This window comes from Amphibalanus amphitrite, unplaced genomic scaffold, assembly GCF_019059575.1.
Source record: "Amphibalanus amphitrite isolate SeventyFive unplaced genomic scaffold, NRLGWU_Aamphi_draft 000058F_arrow, whole genome shotgun sequence".
NCBI lineage: Eukaryota > Metazoa > Arthropoda > Thecostraca > Balanomorpha > Balanidae > Amphibalanus > Amphibalanus amphitrite.
Window position 1 is genome coordinate 226,827 of NW_024881554.1, and position 16,714 is coordinate 243,540.

The window sequence follows — 16,714 nt, forward strand, 5'->3', positions numbered from 1 at the left end:
CTATCCATCAAATATTACACATAACCACCACCAATTGCATTTAGGTATTAAACGTGTCACCTATTATTGCAACTACCCAGGCAAGTTACAAAACCTTTGACTTTGACTTCTCGAACACCTGACACCTGTATCTCCCAGACATACTCCTCACTAGTTTCGGCTCATCAAAAGCTCAGACAGCCAACCACGCGCCGTGGACATCTGTGTGACACCGAAGTGAAATCCCCCGTCGTGTCAGCCAGCTCTTAAGCAGCACTCCGTCACCCCCAATCATGTCTGTTCAGTGCGGGAAGTCCAATGGCTGATCGCTGTGACCGGTCGCTTCGGAGGCCGCCTACCTCACGGCTTCGTCCATACGAGGCCATTCGGTACGCTGCAAGTCTGGCGACTTTACCCGGCGACCCAGACAATCCCTAATCGCACCGCCTGCACCCACCAGGTTCGTCTGTATGCACGGTAAAAATAACACTATCGTCTGGATCGCGTCGGTACTGTCTGGTGAAGTCGTGCCGATTTCCAGGGTTGGCTGTTCTGTGGAGTGTTACACGCGTCGTTAGTAGCTGCTGCCTTGGGAAAGGCTCGCTTTGTCCGTCCGTGGTATGCTGTCTGTCGTGGCTGACGATAAAGTTGTCACCGCTTGATCAGACATCGACCGAGCTGCTGATAAGCCCCGACTGTGGTCCCAATTAAAGACGAGAGACTAGAGAGCTGCCTCCAAAAGCTGTTCCTACTCATGCGGTGCTACTGCTACCTAAGCATATCCCTTGGTACATATAACATCTCGCAGACATATTGTGAGTTCGTGATGTGGGCTATGTTATGGATATCACAACAGTTTAATTTCTTTAATTATCCTGAAATGCCACACTGCTGTAGAGGATCAGATCAGGCATGAGGTAAATGCAGGCACGGAACTATAGATGTTGCGCTTCTTCGTTAATTGAATGGCTTGAAACGTTTTTTTAGCGTACATTTGTATTTGGCTTACTTTAGTTATGAGAAAAAAAGGCTATTATTAACTCGGAACTCTTATTGCAATTAACTTCATTGAAACTTATTGACTTCATTGAAGAAAGTTATATTCTTCATTGTTGATTATTTTGCTTTTATTTTGTCCTGAATGAGATAAACAATGCCAATGGAAACGACAAGAAAGATAAAATATGCATGACACTTTTTTTGTTCAGACTTGCCATGGGAAATTGCATCATTAGGCATACAGACAGCCTGAACATTGTATTAAACGAGTTAAAAGATCGCCCAGTAGATACACGTTCCATAAGTGCATGCACTATGTATCTATGTACGAGTACGGATGGACAGGAATATGGAGCATGGAGTAACCATTATAGGCATAGAAAGCATGAATCATGTGTTAGATAAAGCAAGCATTTTTCTTCCACAACGAAATGATTGTAGACAAAAAAAAAAAATGTGTTGATAAAGTTTGAGGTCTTCATTTACTTACGTTTTAACTTCGGGAAGTTAATAAGATCTCTATTATCGACCGGTCGTGCTGACCATGCGGTTGACGTAGGCATGTCCTTATTGTTCTAAATTACTAGATTTCACCTCGCGATAGGTCAGGTGGAGGTTGAATGAACCGGTTGCTGCAAGGAGTATTTTTCTTGTTTTGTGTGGATGCAGTGCACACAAATCGCGGTACACAAATAACAGACTACAAGCTATTTGGAGATATTCGAGGTGTTGAGTCGGCTCCTGACACCATGTAAGCCGACATAAGGGACGCTAACCCACCGTTTTTTTTTTTTTATCACGATCACGTCGATCCCATATCGGTTCATGGAACGCTGGAGACAGTGGCATTCTCACAACATGGGCAACAGCCTGATGAAAGTTCAGGGCGGGACGTAAAATTGATAATAGCCTAAATATGTAGCATACGCTTTAGGTAGCTTTTGCATCTTCAAATCACCATTAAATAGCAGTGAACATGCATAAAAGAAGTATCATCTTGTACAAGTTTGAACGATTTATTTATAAAGTGTTGTGCTTTGCCAGGCCTAATTTATGATGTTTGCGGGTGTTTGAAATGACTCGTGTAAACAAAAAAAAGTTGATTTATATCACACTGACCGAGAGTGGGAGATTGCATACCTATACGTGGTTGACCCGAGTCGAGGTCCCGAAAATGATCGCATGGGTGACACGTTTTATCCATGAAATTTACCATCCGAAACCGGTCAATCTTACCAATCGCTCAAATCTTCAAAGAATTCATTCAGTGCATGGGTGCATGGGTTGGGTATGTTCTGAAGTGAGATTACTACATTAAGTGGTCAGGCGACCTGACTAAACCCGAAGCTGACATTTTTGCTGAGAAGCACAGAAAAGATATAGAAAGGCGCTGATAAGATAGCATTTAATTTAATAGTTTTTTATATTCGGAGACTTTTAGGGGGTGGAAATACCAATGTCCTCGCCTCGCCACGTCACGAGCACGGACCCTGTGAACCCGCACAAACTGCGCAATATGCACTGCACGTGCTGCGTGCCTGCGGTTCGGTGTAACGTAAATAGACGGCTTTTCCACTAAGTACGCAGTAAGTTCGCTTTACGTGCAAACTTTTGTTAGCGTCGAATGGCTCCGTTTGTGATTGTTATTGCCCATGCGAAGTTCATGCCATTCACCCTCATATCTAAAGATAGAAATTCTTCCTTTTATTGCGTACATTTTTATTTCACTCGAAGAAGGTCTTCGCCGTTTTTCATTTTAGGTAATGGTATAAGACCTTATAGAGGCTTGTCAAAACCTCGTAGAATTCCAACGTATTTTGTTGTCTGAGTGGTCGGAGCTGGAACCGAGATTGCAGATTATTGCACGGCACGCGCTTTTGTTACGTCTGTCATTGAAATTTGAGCATAGAACCGGTCAGAATGTATCAGGATGTCAGGTGTCCCTTGCTTCGAACAATATCATTAATCTGAGCTATCCGTCCGGCCCCGGTGAAAGTAAAATACGTGTTTTTTTCACTTCACATCGTTTTCATCCCTTGCTTTCTCTCGACTTCCAAGCTCGTCGCTTATAATCCCAGCTCTGCGGAGGTCAAAGTCGGTCGTCATCATATAACGCAATATATTTATAGTGTGCAAGATAACGTGTCAATCGCAGTACCATTCACGACAGGTAGGGTTACAAAATAGTCAGCCTGGCCACTGGGGCGCTACATACAGTCGACATCGCGATCCAGTCGCTGGCAGTGCCTCTCCAAACCAGTCGGAGCACCGTCCCCAATCCCCACCTCGCCCTGCCCTCCGCCAGCGCTCACAACGCCATCTACAAGGGGCGCCACCGCGGCCGGCGCCCGGTAAAGCTCACAGTCGCTCACCCGTGCAGTAGTTCTCACCCGTTATTCCGAAAGTCTCACCGATATCGGCGACAAACAGCACAGCACAACACGACATGACCTGTAGGAGACCAGCTCTAGCTAACGCGTTCTATACACAACACCGGCCCTAGACCGAGCGACTATCTCTGTCTGTACAGCAGCGGGCGCCGGGCCCAACAACACAGCGCGGGACTCAACCAATAGGGGCAGTGGGCGATCACAGACTCAGCTAGCTAACCCGCTCTGACCTTACCATCCGGGGACTCTGCCCACGTCCCCCTCCCTCCGTCTGCAATCGTTGGCCCATCGAGAGACACCGCAGAGTGCAAAGAAACACATCGACATTCACACAGGAGATCTATCGGCAAACTGCCTGTCCGCCCCGGCCGCGCTATGGCTTCGTTATGGAGTTGGGCAGATATGGCCAGACGCTCGGACGGCGCCCGGGTACCCCGCCGGCCTCTACAGGGCGTGCAGGGAGGTGGCCAGGGGCCCGGGAGCGCCCGGCTTCAGACCGCCGCCCTGCCTACCGGCGGCGTCTCTGCTACACTCGCCATAAAACTGATCAACAATCTCCTCGATACTCTTGTTCTTCCAGCCGTAGGTGCGCCACTGCTCCTGGTCGGGGATGCACCACAGCAGCAGGGTACGCATGTTGCACTTGAGCTGCTCCTGGCGACTGACGCCGGCGTCTGTGCACGGCATCTCTGAGCAGAAGAGCAGCGCGCGCTCCAGTACCTCGCCGATGCCGCACTCGGGGTAGCCGAGCCGCTGCAGACCCTCGGCGCCGATCAGATTCGTCAGGATGAACGTCACCTTGCTGGTGAAGGCGTCAGTGATGGGCTGCGGCGGTGGGTGCGGCTGGTGGTGCGGCGGGTGGTGCGGCTGGTGGTGCGGGTGGTGCGCCTCCAGCGGTGTCAGCTGCGGCGGCGCGCGCGTCAGGCTCGCCGACACCGGCGGGGGACTGCGCTCCGGGGTGCTGACTCGGGAGACGGGCGGAGAGCCGGGAGCCGGCGGCGAGTCGCGGCTCTCGGTGGATGAGCCCGACGGCAGGCCGGTGCTGCCGTGCCGGACTCGGGGTGCCGGCGCCGGCGGCGCGGGCGCCGGGTACCCGCCGGCCGCCGGCACCCAGCAGTAACGCAGCGGGTGCGGCGCCACCACGCCGGGCGCGGCCTGCGGCGCGGCCCCGCGGTACGCCGCCGCCGGCGCCGTGCTGTAGGCGTACCAGTGCGGCAGCGTGGCCAGCGGACGGAGACCGCTCGCCGCGCTCGATACCGCCGCCAGGTAGGACGGACCGAGCGCGAACGCCGCGCCGGCCGCGGCAGCGGCGGTGGCCGGCCGCTTGGCCGGTGGCGCGTCCACAGGGTCCGGTGGGGACGCCGAGCGGCGCACCGCCTCCTGGGAGACCAGCGAGGGCCGCGACAGCTGCTTGCCGGCGTTGTTGTGCTCGGTGAGGTGCTGCTCCAGCGCCTTCCGCTGCGGGAATGTGGCGCTGCAGATGGTACACTTGTACATCCGCTGGCCGTAGTGCGAATTCTTGTGCGTCTTCAGGACGTGGTTGTAGCCGAAGCTCTTCCCGCAGATGTTGCAAGTGTAGGGTTTTTCGCCAGTGTGGGTGCGCCGGTGCACCTTGAGCTGTTTGCTGCATGTGAAGGCCTTGCCACACGTCTGACAGCCGTAGGGTTTCTCTCCTGTGTGAGCGCGCATGTGGATGACGAGCTGGCCCGACTGTACGAACGCCTTGCTGCAAACGGTGCACTTGTGCGGCCGCTCGCCCGTGTGGATGCGCAGGTGACGATTCAGCTTTCCCGAGTGCTCGAACGCTCGTCCGCACACCTCACACTTGTAGGGCCGCTCCTTGGTGTGAATGCGCCGGTGCACGTTCAGGTTCTCCTTCACGGAGAACGTCTTGCCGCAGTACTCGCAGCGGAAGGGCTTCTCTCCGGTGTGGATGCGCTGGTGCCGCAGCAGGCGCGCCGGGATCGGGAACTCCTTGCCGCAAACGCCGCAGGTGAGCGGCGGCTCGCGGTTGGCTAGCTCGGGTGGCACGGGCTCCTCGTCACTGGCATCCAGCGAGTCGTCGTCCCAGTCTCCGGGCGCCGGCGAGGCGAGCTGCGGCGAGCCGGCCTCGGCCGGAGGCTCCAGCCGGCGCATGTGAGCCAGCACGTCGGTCGGCGCCGCCACGGAGGTCGGGTACAGCGAGTACCGGAAGTCGGCCGGGGTCGGGGTCACCGCCGCCGCCACCGGCGAGACGGGCGAGCGCGGCGACGGCGGCGACGGCGGCGTGACGCGTCCCTCGCCCTCGGAGCCGGCCGACAGGTCGGTGGCCTGGGTCAGCTCCGAGTCGCTGCCGTCCACACTGGGCTGGCGCCGACATCGGCCGTACAGCCGCTTCTTGGGCAGCGGGGCGCTCATCTGCGGACAGAGGGACAGGGCCGTGAGTGAGGCGGGACGAGCAACCGGCGGCGTCAGTTGGCGAGTTCAACGCACCGGACTTAAATATGAGATCGTATTAATTTTATATGGCAATTACGCGGACAACCAGGTACTTATGCACGGGGAACAGCGAGGATCGCATATTTCCCAATGCTATTTTTAACCCGCTCTGGAAAGATTGGTGCGGTGCAAGTCATGGCAACTGAGTGGTCTAGAGGTGACCGTGCAGGAACTAGAGGCGTGGGCCGCTTTTCAGGGTCACGAGTCGACAGCCTCCTCCGCCGAATATATTCGCTCCTTTTAGAACGAGTCATGCTTCGAGCATTTTGTATAAACAACTGCACTGTTTCCTCTAATGCTGTGTTAGTAGAAAATATCGACACGTTTGGACCTCCTAGTCCTGACCCCTGAAACTGATAAGCTAAGCCCAAATGTGAATTTAACAGGAAAACCCAAATGTCTCCTGGCATCCGACAAGCACATTTCTCTGTTTGCAACTAATTCCTTTCATTTATCAAATACTGAACGCACGCCTCGGGTCTCAAATTTCTCTCGACTCACGCCTCAACCACCATGGAAATAATTGCGGCTTGCTGACATGCATTATGCAAGTAATATCAATCGTCATGCACAGGACGCTTTCAATCTGGATACAGAAAAAAGATAACTGATCGTTTCTATCCTAAGAAGTGTCTTATTTACAACCATCCCTACAGCCGTTTTATATTGTACGCGCTCCCGTTGCCCTCCCGCGCTGCGTGTCCTGAGTGCGCCCTTGTCTCATCGGACGGCGTCGGCAGCGGCGGCGTTGACCTCGCTAAATGCGCCCGTCACTGACGGCCATGACGGCGGCGGTCTCCACCCCTCTGCCGGTCGCCCTCACCCCTCTGCCCGCCGCCCGGCTGCTAAAAACGGGCACGGCATCACCGCCGCGGCGGCAGCGTCCAGCCGCTCAAAGATAGCTGCAAAGTTAGGCGACCCAAGGGCAAACAGGACGCTGGAACTCGGGAGAGATACACCAGGCCAGTCCTGGGCCCAGGTCAGGAATTGTGACGTCACCAACCACTGCTGACGTGTCATGTTGACTACAGTGCCGATAAGACACCATAAATCCCATTCTGTCGCAGTGCTCGACTTTGCACGCTCAGTTTCTCCTGACCTGGGGTGGATAGTCGGGTTATAAACACAAGGGGCCCACGGCATCGTTGGCCGCTCCCGGGCCATTATGACGTCACAGTGCAGTAGACGATTTATAACGTCTGCGGCCGGCCAAACTGCACGGCGCACGGAGCCCCGGGTCGGCGGATCGACCGACCTCCGACCAGCTTTGTACCACCTTCAGATGGGCCCCAGGACGCCGCCTTTGCAACGCTGCACGCCATCAACAATTGTAATGGCCCACAGAGCGTCATGGATATAGTCGGCAATGTTCGGGTGACGTTAACGCTCATTTGGGCAACAGTTATTTGTTGTGCCATGAATGAGTGGCTGGGTCCGATGGGCCATTGTGTGACGACGGTGCCTGGTGTACTACACGGGTGTAGTAGACAGGCGAAATGGTTCCTCTACCGTGTCTGGAAAATGTCGGTCGGAGAGGACATTTTAGCTCTAACAGACTGCAAGGCAATGGTGGAAGAAGCTCAGCCGCATTCTGAGACACTCCAGCGCGCGGCGCAGGCCAGTCGCAGCTGACACCAGCTGCCAACTCATGGCGGTCGGCTATTTTAGCACGACTCGGCGCGGCTGAGGGCTCGACTGGAGGGCCCACGCAGCCGGCAGCCGGCCAGGCGATAACGGCTCCCCTGGCAGGCCCCGGACAAAGCCGTCGCCTGCTCCGCCGCCCACCGCACAACACGGCGACAGTGACGGTGATAGGGGGGTCGCTGGGTGCAGGAACTGCTGAGGGCGGCGGGAAGTCCCTCACTGATAAACCTCGGCCTATCTCTCTTCCTCTCGAGCACTAAGCAAATTGATCCATTGCTTTATCGCCCATGGCGCCCCGCCCATCTGTTTTAGTTTGTCTGCCCAGTGCCCAGCCAATCACTGTTTCTCTGGCCAGTTTTCAACTACTACTGGGGCCCGTTCCCCAGTTTTTTCCTTTTCTTTCCCTTATCGCTTTTTTGTTCGCCTCCTTTCCGCCCCTCCCCGTTCCTCAGGTTCTGTCCTCCCCTCCACCCAGCCATCTCCGCCATTCGCTCGCCGCGACCACCACTGCGTCCCTCCTCTCTCGTCTCCCGTTTCCCTCCCCAGAGCCCGTATGTATCTTGGCCTCACTGCTATCGACCGCGGAGCCGTCGTAGCCTGTTTTTGTGCCGGGGCGGAGTCGGCGCAGCGCCGCGCCGCGATTGGTCGCCGCTGCGCCACTATGGCTGCCGCGCGCCACCGCCGCCGGCCGGCGGCGAGCGGCGACGGCTGAAGGAAAATAACGGCACGCATGCTTCATCGGCGCTGCGGACGGCGCAGTGGCGGCGACAGAGACTCAGACAAAGTCGGCGGGTCAGTCGAGCTTCAGGCTCTGACTAAGGCCGTGCCAGTTGACACCGAGGTGGAGCTAAAACTGACAGAGTTAGGCCGGGAGTTAAGTCGGGAGTTAGGCCAGGAGTTAGGTCGGAATTAGAACGGGAGCGGAGTCTGACAGCGCTCGTCGGAGCAGTAGACATTTTCCGATCGATCCTACGCTGCTGCGCACCGCCAGTCAACGTTTATAACCGGGCCGTCCAGCCACTTAATGCTAAGCACGGTCCCGTGAGGGCACCAGACAGATGCACATTAGGTTATTTCTCGCCGGCCGCTGGGAGAGCTATCTTCGGCAGACGACCACCCGGTGACCTGCCGTTTACCGACCGAAATACCTACTGGCTCTGACTGTTGGCGGTGACGCAACTCGTCTGCATGCTACCGATGTGGAACACACGCGAGCGGACGGTATCAAGGACGCTCCAAAATGTTCACAGGAGTGGCAGTAGCTTCGCGTTCTGCGGCCTTGCCTGACCAGTATGCGGACTTTCTTTTGTTGTCACAGACTAGCGTGCTAACCAATGTTCCATATTTAACAGCCGACACGGATTCATGTACTGACGCTCAGTCACAAAACCGTAACCGAATGCCTTCCTTGTGAACTCAGCGCTCAAGTCTCCCGTCTTATACGAGTTACCCTGGGAATACATGCATGAGGTTACACAACGCGAGAGCCCCCAGTTTCGCCTAACACTGGTGCGCACCATTCAGCTCCAGGTATCGGTATCTGCTCGGTCGCAGTAGTGCTGAGCCATTCTGTGATTTATAGGCCTATGCGTTCTAAGCTACGCCGCACACCTGGTGAAGCGCCCCTCGCTGTGACGTTGTCGGTTCCACGGCTGTAACACCAGCTGGTCGTAAAAATACAGGCGTGGAATCGCCTTTACGCCTGGATAGCGCCATACAGCCGTTCGACTAGGGCAACCTTTGCAACCAGACGCTACCAACAGCCGAGGCTACCTTATAGTTCGCGGAACGACCCCGATCGTAATGTTTCTCAATGGCCGGTGGTCATGGTCGACCACTGAGGGGTTCGATGAAAGAGGCCCACTTCTCAGTGCGGCCGCGGGCCGTCAGTGGTCTCGGAACTCCACCACGGGAGCGCACAGCGTGCCAGGCTGGCCGTGGGAGGGGTGGGTGCAGTGCACCTCACCGCGCCGCGGTGCGTACTGCGCAGTCGTGACCGACTTTGCGCAGTGCGGACCGCATCGCGAACGGCGTCATGCGTCATGTTTGCATGACGAGGGCGGCGTACGAACATGCGCTCCGATCAGAGTGGCGTGCAGGAGCAACTCAGCCGCACCACGGAATGTCTTTGATTGCACATCAACATTCGCTTCAAAGACGTCATGGTATTCTGGATACGCATCGGGCGTTCCAGTTCGACTCCATATTCATTCCAGGACGCCTCCACATCGAGGTCTTTAGGTGCGCAGAAGCACCGGCTATGTTGCGGTTTGTCGGCCCCGTGCCGTGAGGTCATGGCGTTCCCGTCTGCCAATGCACGGTTGGGGCCGGTGTGATATCACCATCACCCTACACCAGTCGCGGCGCCTTGTATACAGACAAACGCGACGGGCACGACACGGACCGCCTCTTGAGGGGCATTAATTTTCCTGTTGGGCCAGGAAGGTAACAGAGAACGAACGGCGGCTGTCCGCATGCCAAACTCGCTAAGGTTCGTAGAAGCCCTGATGTCATGCGGCGCTGCGGCTGCATGACTTTGGGGTAGGTTGGTTTATTTATTGGTATACCGCACCACTCCCAGCCGTCTGCGGCCTGCACCGGGAATTCAGCTGCTGCCGCCGGGAAAGGGTGGTTCTCTGTATCGCTGGGGAGTGGGGAAGAGGCTCATGGTGGAGCCTCACGGTACCGGAGCGGTCATCCGTGACGGGCATCTCGCAAAGTCGTGACCGACCCAGCGGGAACTTCTGGACATGACACCATATCCGTGAGCTGGTCGTGATTGAGTCTTCTTGAGGAGCCCGACAGTGTAGCTTAGAGAATCGGTGGAGCGCCATGAAAGCAACACACGACACGAGTGCAACACAAGTTCAGTTTGAGCATCAAATGCCTTAATAGTTAATACACCGTGATCGTTCGAGTGTCATACAAATATCGCACAGTACCGAATGAGTACCGCATGAGAAACATACGCAAGCAACGCACAAGCATCATACAAACACTACGCGAGTAGGTACCGTACTACGAGTACTGCACCACCGCGACCGGACATCTGGGTCGCCGCTCCGGTGTCTGGCCCCATGTCCCGGGGGTCTGACGGAGCCGCCGCCGCCGCCGCTCGGCCTGCAGCCGACTGTCTTTGTGTTGCAAACAGTCTGCACTGGTCTGCACGGCGCGTCCGTGCACGGGTCATCAGCCGATGACCCCGTGAAGATGTCTGCATGACGTCGTGAGCCGAAACATGTTCGCTGAACCAGATAAGCCCGGGGTTTAAACAGGTTTATAACGCTCGTGTAGCAGACCCCGTGGTGCTGAGGCTGCCGTAAAAGCTGTCTCGAATGACCATGAGCGGAAACATAATGTTGATGGATTAGACACGTTTTGATGCCGAGATATGGCCCATGTTAAGAGTTATTTACTTTGTTATGGCTTAGTTTTACTACCATGAGAGTTAACTATATTAGATTAACATATTATGTGTGACAAAAATATATACTGAACACATTGGCGCGAAAAAGAATGTAGTTCAACGGATTGTTTTTATTTATTTGCAGGTAGCGCAACGAAAAGGAAAAGTGTACGAACAGCGTCACGACTCAGCCCACTCCCATTTCTATTTATGTATCATAGCGTGACCAAGATCAGATTTTGGCGCCACGGCCGCCACAGCATGCTTACACTTATGGTAGTGCCATGAAGCAGTGTTCAGAGACTTAGCCCCATACATGGAAGCCTCTTGCTTTGTTTCAGCCTTGTGGTTTGATTTTTCTTCACTAATACCTATTTTTAGACGTATCGTAAAATATGGTTTTACAGACTGAAATCACAAGCCAATGAAAATATGCACTGTATTATCTTTTTTTTTTGTAAGATGAGAAAGGTATTAGCAAGCCTAAAACAGAGGAACACAAATTACCTAACTAAATTGACAAAACAAGTTTGTGATTTGATTTCTTGTTGAAGGTTCCGACTTTGTTGTAGCTTTGTTCCTCCAAAACAAGCATAAGCTCTCACATCAGCCGTTTTTACGACGGACTATCTGGCGAATCCACCTTACTTGACCAAACCTGCAGCAAATCACTTACAACAGATAACTTCATATCGTGAAGTTGTTTCAGTGTTTTAAATTTTAATCGAAAATAATGTCTGAAAATTTGAACAATAGGGTCTATAAGCATCTGTGCAACCCAAACCGAAAACGTTTAAGATACCTAATTTGACCAAATCTCCATCAAATCTGCACCTAATCTGCACCAACTGATGGCAGTCGTAAAAAACTGCTATTTTTTTACTCTTCCCTGTTTTCTTTTTACCCAATCCCAGCCACGTCCTGTTCTCAGTTAGGCCGTTCCCGGCGCGGCCTCCAAAAGCGGTGCGCCGTGTGCGTGAGACGTGCAGCGGCGCACCCACCGCGCCACTCGGGGTCAGCCGGTCCGCCATTTTCGCCGCCGACCGCCGTCCGCGTTCCGCGCCGTCGGGCGGGGGCGGCGGCGGCGGCGGCAGACGGGATCCATGACCTATTTCGCTATCTCTTCCGACCAACGCTCTCTCCAAGGATTCCATGCAACAGCACTACACCAAGAACCGCCAACCACCCTTCAGCGAGGTGATACACACCCAAAAACCCAGACAAAGAAACACACTCATGGCGTCCGTCCATGACCCACCGCACACATCCATGGATGGCGAAAATCCATAATCCAATACCGGTTTTTCGCTCACCTCAGCCGCGTTGATAAGCGTTAGTCCTCCCGTGATTGCTGCTTGGCTGGCCGTGGAGCGGCCTCGCTGATCCACTCAGTCTCCTTTCACCACTCCGTCACTGCTCGACTAGAGCGCACTGCTGTGGGGCGGCCGGCGAGCCGCGCGCTGCACCGTCCGTCCGCCAGCGCCACCTCTCTGCAACTGACTCTGCAACATGGGCCTGCCGAGCCGATGTGGCGCCCCACGTGCCGCGCCGGCCGCCGACTCCGCCTCCCCCCCTCGGCGGCGGGGGCGGGGGGGGGGGGGTGTCTGGCTGGGCTGGACGGTGTCATCACCCGCAGAGGGAGGGAGAGTCGGAGACGGAGCGATAGGATAGAGCGGCGGGCTCATGAGAATGCGGTAATGCCGCGGACGGGTTAGATGGACACTCACACCGATAGTGCTAAGCTAATGCAGCACACGGAAAAATAGAACGACGATCAAAACGACGTTTCATATGACAATGTCGATCATGGCTGTTATGCCATTGCTAATGATGAATAATTGTATTCGGTTATATTGTTTTTATGCTAGGTATGATTTTTTAGCCAAGTGCGGCATAAAACCAGATATGTTACGAGGGTATGCGGGAATAGTGAATGTTGACCGGAAGTAGTTAGGAAGGAATCAGGAAAACCGACTGCACGCCAAGTGGGGTAGGAGAGGAGGGGCAACTCAGTCGCGCAGCGCACCACTCCACTCTCCAAGGTCGGGTACTTATCGTCAATTAATGTCAGCGACATTGGACCAACTGCAATGGGGAGGGGCCAGATGGCTAGGAAAAGGTCGATTTTAGAAATGGTTGTGACTTGTGACGTAGTTATGACTAGCCATGCTGATGCGGCTGGCTAGATCGCATGGGGCAGCGGTCTATAAAGGCTAGGTCGCATGGGGCAGCGATCTGGCCCAAAGGCTAGATTGCACGGGGCAGCGGTCAGTGGCCTAAAGGCAAACTGCAATGCGGAGGGGCTAGATGGCCATTGCCACACCATGTCACTATCAAACCAAGGCCAAACCATACGACATGCACGGTGGCCACATGGCAAATTCTTACCATCTCGCTCCCCTCCTATGATGATTCATCGGAAGCACACACAGCGAAAACACACATCGCTTTCAGGTGCCATGTGGCCAAACTGGAGTGCGGAGGGGCTAGATGGTTAATGCTAAACATCTCGCCACAGTTTATATATAGAGACACAGCACAACATGAGGCATAGTGACTGTGAAAGGTGACATGAAAGAGAGCCTGCGCCCGACGATGCTCGTCTACCACTGCAATACCAACAGTGTAAAGAAACAGTTGCCGCTTCTGCGGTCCCTCGCTCCTCGGCTCGAGAAATATGATGTCTTTGGATTATCGGAGACATGGCTCACCGACAAAGTGGCGGACTCGGAGCTACAGGCAGCGTTCCCCGACCACACGTGGTTCCGCCGCGACCGTGGAAGCCGCGGCGGCGGCGTGGCGTGTGCCGTGCGCAACACACTGTTACCCGATCGGCTGAGGGATCCTGCGAATATTGAGGTATTAATGATTTACCTGAAGAAGTTTTCGATAACCGTGGCGGTATGCTATCGACCGCCAAAGAACGACGAGGCTTTGGCAGAAATAATGAAAGCCTTCAGTAATGTATCCGGCCCTCTAGTAATAGTGGGTGATTTTAACCTACCAGAAATAGATTGGAAAAACACCGGAAGTGCCATAACCCCGACATTGCTTAGAGGACAGACAAGAAGAGCAAAGGTTTTCCTAAACTACTGTAGCGAAATGGGTTTAAAACAATGGGTCTACGAGCCAACGAGAAAAGAAAATACATTAGACCTTGTCTTGACAAGATTCCTTCATTGTATCGTTTATGTTGGTAAAAGTAATTTCAAGACGGATCATAAAGAGACCATAGCTGACATTTATGTTTGAGAGCTGGATGCTTTAAGACGATTCGCATAAACAAGTGATCAGCATACACCCGTGAATTTGTTGCCGACAAACCAGGCGAATGTCGCCGCCTGATGTGCAAGCCCGTCGCGCCGCTGAGGCCGAGCCAAGCCGCCTCCCCCCCCCCTCCCCGGTCGCCCCCGGGCGCGGCCGAGCCGGGCGGGTCGCCGCCCGCCAGCGGTCACCTGTCGCCGCGCATGGTTTTTCTAGGGCTGAAGAAATGGGCCGTATCGACGCTGCGAACGGTGGACAGAATGTGACCCTGCGACCCGGCTGACCTGTGACCTGTTCCGAATGGGGCCGGCGGGGCCCTATAGGCCTGGGAACTGGGAAGGTGTGTGAGGGGACGCGGCGTGCCTGTCGCCTTTTTTATGTGCTGTGTCGTGACCCCTGTATCTCGTGACATTTTTGGCCGACGTATTTAAACCGATCCAAAATTCCGCTCGCTCTGAATTCACCCTCAGACGCGGACGGCGGTACTCCGCTTCCGCTTGCGTCTAACTTCTTTCGAACCTACTGTATCTGCGCTGTATTGCTGCCATCTCGCAGTCTTCAGTCAATAATAAACTCTTCTATGAAGAGGATTGTGTTTAAGTGGTGGTGGTATGAATGAAACCGAAGTGGCGCGAGTGGAGAAAAGGAGAGCGACGGCGCAGTTCACAGTTTTCATGGTGGCCCATGTCTCCTGACTTTGGTATTCCTATCGATCCTCGGTCACCCTCTAACATCCACGCCGCGAGGTGTGCTCCAGCCCTTTGTCTCAGTGTGAATTCTATTTATCTCTCACTCTCCCTCCTTCCTTCCTATGCTTGTGATTTCCTTAGTAACCAAGTACATCAAAACACTTCAAAACACTTCAAAAAACATCTGGGTACTTTGGGACTCTGGGTAATTCCAGAAGGCATTTTCGTGGCAGAAAATGCCATCGTGTCGTTTGGGCCTAAGGAAAGACGGACAATGTTTTTCTTGCTAATGATGTTTGACGTGCTTTTTTATTGAAGCCATAACCTAAATCACCTGTGCATACCAAAGTGTGCAAAACGCTGATATTATCGCCATTGATACAACGCGCCAGTCAAGCATCGTGGTCTCCAAGTCGGAATGGGACATATCTACGAACGAAATGGCTGCGGAGATCCCCAATTTTAAGTGAGCCCGCAGATGCTATCGACATTATCTTTCAAAAGCGATGTAAGCAAATGGATCTTTGCACCATGGTGTCTTGAGATGCGTCTTTTAAGTTTAACTGCTCTTCGCCTCTTACGATTACCAAGACGTTAGACTATGCAAAGCCCAAAGTGCATTTTGCTGAGTCATCCATAGAAGTTCGTCATGGGTAGCTTCGCAACATATGTCAACGTAAGCAAGATTAGGAGAAGGATGCTCGACTATGAAGATTATATGCATGCACTGTTATCGAAGTCTTGTGCCTTTGCGGGAAATAAAACGCGGAAAATAATTGGAAGAGAATGCTGGTCAAGGGAGAAGGCATCCATATTCCATATTCGTTGAATCTCCAAAGCACGAAACGTGCAGGATCTTCCTGTTATTGTTCAAACGATAACACTCATAGTTCTAATCAATGAAGTCTGTATTGACCACCTTTAGGCTTTATTCTATATTGTATTTCACCTTGACAATGATCCAAGCGCAGCTATCATGAACCATCTGATTCTGCTCTCAGCAACACAAAAGCATATCCATTCGGTTTTTCGTGTTTCGATATTTCACTTGTCAAAATCCTATAGGTATTGTAAAATAAACATGACAAAGATGTGTTAGGGCATTGATTAACCCAACCACGGAGGAGGGAATGGTGAATTGGTGTCCCTTCCTTGCTTCAAAACGAGTTGTGAGACTTATTCTCCGCAGAATTTTGACTTTTGTCGACCTTATGACTGTTTCTCTAGAATGACGCTCTATTGTGTGCGAACATTTCTTGTTATCACAGCACAGGCCCCAGACGTTCCACTGAAGTTAGTCGCATGTTTTGCTGGGTAAATATAACAGGCAAATGTGAGTCAGTCTTCCAGGTGTCACCATTCCTTCCGGGTGTGTTCACGTGAACGCCCTCCTCCCCCCCCCCCAGATCTGTCGTGTCGACCCACACCCCGGCAGTGACAATGGCATAGACAAAAACAGTCCCGCCTCATTGAATATAATATCGCCTGTGGTTGTTGTGCTGTGTTTTATATAAATAATGCTTTCACTCGGAAGGTTTTGAGTGGAATTTCCGTGGGACCAGCACCTAGTGCAGTGTGGATTGTGGAACCTGGTGTTGAACCCAAATATTTTCATAATGATAAACAGGGAAGTCTGGTGAATGACAATACTTGCATGCTGTCGTATTAGAATAAATAAGCACAATTCAGTTCCGTCATGACCAGGCAGTCATGTTACAATTTATTCATGACATCTTGCACTAGATATGTCCTCGCTCAATCGGCCGATATGCTGGAGTCGATACACGTCTGTTCTCATCGGGCTGTGTGAAGCTGATTAAAACCGTTGACTTCTCAAAACTGAGCAGGAATAAATGTTCTTAAGC

General features: G+C 53.2%; 1 protein-coding gene across 1 annotated transcript; it reads right to left on the reverse strand.

Moving 5' to 3' along the window:
* Positions 1–3,080: 3,080 nt before the first annotated feature.
* LOC122378340 (zinc finger protein 358-like) lies at positions 3,081–12,390 on the reverse strand. The gene is made up of 2 exons (XM_043359298.1): positions 12,210–12,390; positions 3,081–5,765 (listed from the first exon to the last, which is right to left on the reverse strand). The coding sequence occupies exon 2, from the start codon at positions 5,763–5,765 to the stop codon at positions 3,813–3,815; it is 1,953 nt and encodes a 650-aa protein (XP_043215233.1). The 5' UTR covers positions 12,210–12,390; the 3' UTR covers positions 3,081–3,812.
* Positions 12,391–16,714: the final 4,324 nt, after the last annotated feature.